Here is a 3,362-nt window from a genome sequence, read left to right as displayed (position 1 = left end):
ATTTGATCAAAATTGGATAACGGATCCGGGGGTCAGTCGTTAATGAGTTAGATAGCCAAGAAGCTATATTTAAAACTGGTACTGACGGATATACATACATGGTTAATATTAAGGTGAAAACACTGTCATAATTAAAATTTAAATTCAATATCTATTGAAAAGTAATATATTTCGAATATACCCAATATTAAGAACAGCTAAAATTTTTACTTTACTAATTTTATTATTTATCAATTTAAAGGCTTTAGCTGTAGCTAATATTAAAAAAATCAGTTTGTAATAGAATCACTGTTTAAAATGAATTTAACGCATTCATAAATTTCTCCAATTTTTGCGATTTACGTGTTAGCAATTCCAGAATAAAGACAACTGTTGAAATCAAAAACATGACACTACTTATAAAGTACAATCCTTTTAGATTTTCATTTGCCAATCTGCTGACAAACTGTGAATTGGTATTCATCTTCAAGAACTTGGTACGAACATGCTTCCTTGCAATGTGTGAAGTAATACCGGCATCGGAGAATATCTTCAATTTTCGATCGATACTCGAACGTAACATGGAATGTTTCCTAAAGTACATGACACATGGAAATGAATGTATAGTTTCCTCGACGTAAGTCAAGGTGCTAGTATTCCAATTCTTATAATTGTAATGAGCCAAAGAATCCAACAGAGCCGTGGAAGTTAATTTCGAAGTACTCATCTGTAGCATATGCATACGTCTAGTGGTATTAGCCATGATTTGTGTTTTATTTGCTGGATAGAAATCATTATATAAATGTGTCAGTAAGGTGTAATCCTGTTCTATGAGTTGAGAAATTGTTTGAGGTATTGGAATACGTTGAGAAAAACGTAAACTGTCAAACATTTTGCCCTGATAACCATTGCGTACTTCGAATGTTAGAAGTAGCCAGGCAGCCATAAGAAATCGAGCAAAATTTCGTCTCGGTATTAAACGCGTTGGTAATGAATTGCCGAAAAAAATTATAAACATTGAACATATTGGGTTTCTATTCTTCGGCCCAAATACAAAGTCATGTACCCTTGGTTTGGTTTGAGTTAATTTACTGAAAATAAATGAGGCTGTAAAGAAAATCAGTAGAAATGTCCATGTTGAGGGGCATAAAGGATTGAGTAGTTGTTTGATTGGACCAAAACATACACCACTGTGAACCACAAATACATATGGAGTAGTATGATAAACGAAAGATTTGCTATACTTGTCGTTGTTCCATTGAGTCGAACTGAAACCTCCTATGGCTATTTGTGAACGTTCTCTATCCAGCTGAAACGACAAATTATGAATTTTTTCTTTGATACATAAAAAAATTATAATTTATATTTAAAAACTCAAACTTACATCTCCAAAACAGCCCTTAGAATCATAAAAATTATTAATTATATTCTCTTCCTTTGGGAAATGTAAACGAATTTTAAAATTTAAAGATTTGGCAATCACTTTCAAAATATCACCTTCAATTCCACTCAAGCGATTGATCTCTAATAGATGTGTTTTATTGTTCACATCGCCATTAAATGTTAAGAGTGGTGGCACTTTATGGGCCGACACATTTAACCGACAACCATGATAATCATTAATATGATCGGGAAATAAAAGTTTATTCTTTAGAGTTCCATTCTCGTAACGATTGATTTCGCGTACCATAATCTTACGACAATTATATTTATTGAAGGCTTCATAAGAGTAGAAACTGATGTGATCTCCATTGAAGGCTTTACACATTACAACCACATTTCTGACGTAAAAACTCAAAGCTGTGCTAAATATATTGTGCAGAGTTTCATTCAGTTCTACTTCATTGTTAGTGTTCCAAGTTAGCAAAATGAAAAAGTTGAAAAAACGCTCCTGCCGTGTGGTGGGTAAGCTATAGCATAAATATCTGCAAAAAATATAAAAATTCTAAAACACATTTGCGCTTTCTGAAAAGAAAACTATTACACTGCAAGTGTAAAAGCAAGTCTTGACAACTTACAGAAATGATTCATACGAGTCCACTATAAATATATTGTAATCCCATAATCGATCATTGTAAAAACCCATAAAAAACTGTATTGCAAATTCTTCCTTTAAACCAAATAGAATATTGTTTAATAGTTCTGTCTGATAGTTTTGCTGCTCATGACAAAAAACTTCACATCTCTCATTGATGACCAGCGTATTTGTATGGGGACCTATAAAACGTTTAGCCATGTATACCGCCAATTTAGTATATTCAGCAAAATGTTCATTTGACTTGATTCCATTTGAAATTTCAATTTTACTGTTTACAATTGCCAAAAACATTATTAGCACTTTCATAATTAATACACAATATTTAAACATATTTTGCCTTTTCATAACTCTTCAACTGTTTAGTTTTAAATGAAAACTATAATTAAATAATGTTTTATTGAATTTAATAATAGTTTAGTGCAAAAATGGGGAAACATACATATCTGTGTATATAATGCTAATTAAATTAATTGAATGCAGACAATTAGTTTTATAATCCAAATCTTATCTGATTCAAGAATGCTTTTATAAATATTTGTATATCCTACATCACAGCAGTGGGAGGTACATATTGCATTTGTGCTTAAAGTACATCCATTTTGGTTGAAATCAGCATATTATAAAAAAAAAAACCGTCCAACAAACAGGATTTTAACTTACAATCTTGCAGCTGAAATTTATACCTCGTTAGATAGACAATTTTCTGTAAAGGATAAGATTTTGGCAAAATGCTAGGAAAATATTAGTAAGAAAATAGACAAAAAAAAAAAAAAAATACAGAAAATAACTGTAAAGCCGGTTTTAAATCCAGGAAATTCGGGTGAACACATTTATAACCAGTTATTTTTCGGTTGTATTCGAACAAAAATAAGTACTTATTCATCCAAAAAGTAACTCACTCGTAAATCGTAGGTAATTCAAACTGTAATTCGCAGCTGAAATTTTGTATAGCGAATCATGTAACTCAGTTCGTAATTGGGGGTTGAATGACGAATGAGAGCGTGAATGACGAATAATTGCTTCTAAATTCTATTAAATTATAGTTTTCATTTGAACGAAAATGGTTGTAGAGTTACTATTATGAAAAGTATGCTAAAATGGTTTTATGTGCTTGACAATTAAAAACTGTAGAATTGAAGTTTCAAATGAAGATTTTGCTGTTATTTGTCATCAGGAGCAAAACTATCAGACGGAACTATTAAATAATATTATATTTAATTTAAAAGAAGAAATTGCAATACAGTTATCTTTGGATTTTTATAATGATTGATTGTGAGATTACAATATATTTATAGTGGACTCGCATGAGTCATTTCTGTAAGTTGCCAATAGTTGCTTTTACACT

At 30.9% G+C, this 3,362-nt stretch overlaps 1 protein-coding gene across 1 annotated transcript; it reads right to left on the bottom strand.

The window, feature by feature from the left end:
• Positions 1-292: 292 nt before the first annotated feature.
• Positions 293-1,669, bottom strand: LOC119602027. Its single transcript, XM_037953350.1, has 3 exons — positions 1,463-1,669; positions 1,364-1,414; positions 293-1,288 (listed from the first exon to the last, which is right to left on the bottom strand). Exons 1-3 carry the CDS (start codon positions 1,667-1,669, stop codon positions 293-295), a joined length of 1,254 nt encoding a protein of 417 aa, XP_037809278.1.
• Positions 1,670-3,362: the final 1,693 nt, after the last annotated feature.

This window comes from Lucilia sericata, unplaced genomic scaffold, assembly GCF_015586225.1.
Source record: "Lucilia sericata isolate MDLA Ls3-8-SP2 unplaced genomic scaffold, ASM1558622v1 Contig000206F_arrow, whole genome shotgun sequence".
NCBI lineage: Eukaryota > Metazoa > Arthropoda > Insecta > Diptera > Calliphoridae > Lucilia > Lucilia sericata.
Note: the sequence above shows the minus strand (reverse complement) of the source record. Positions and strands in the feature narration are given on the sequence as shown.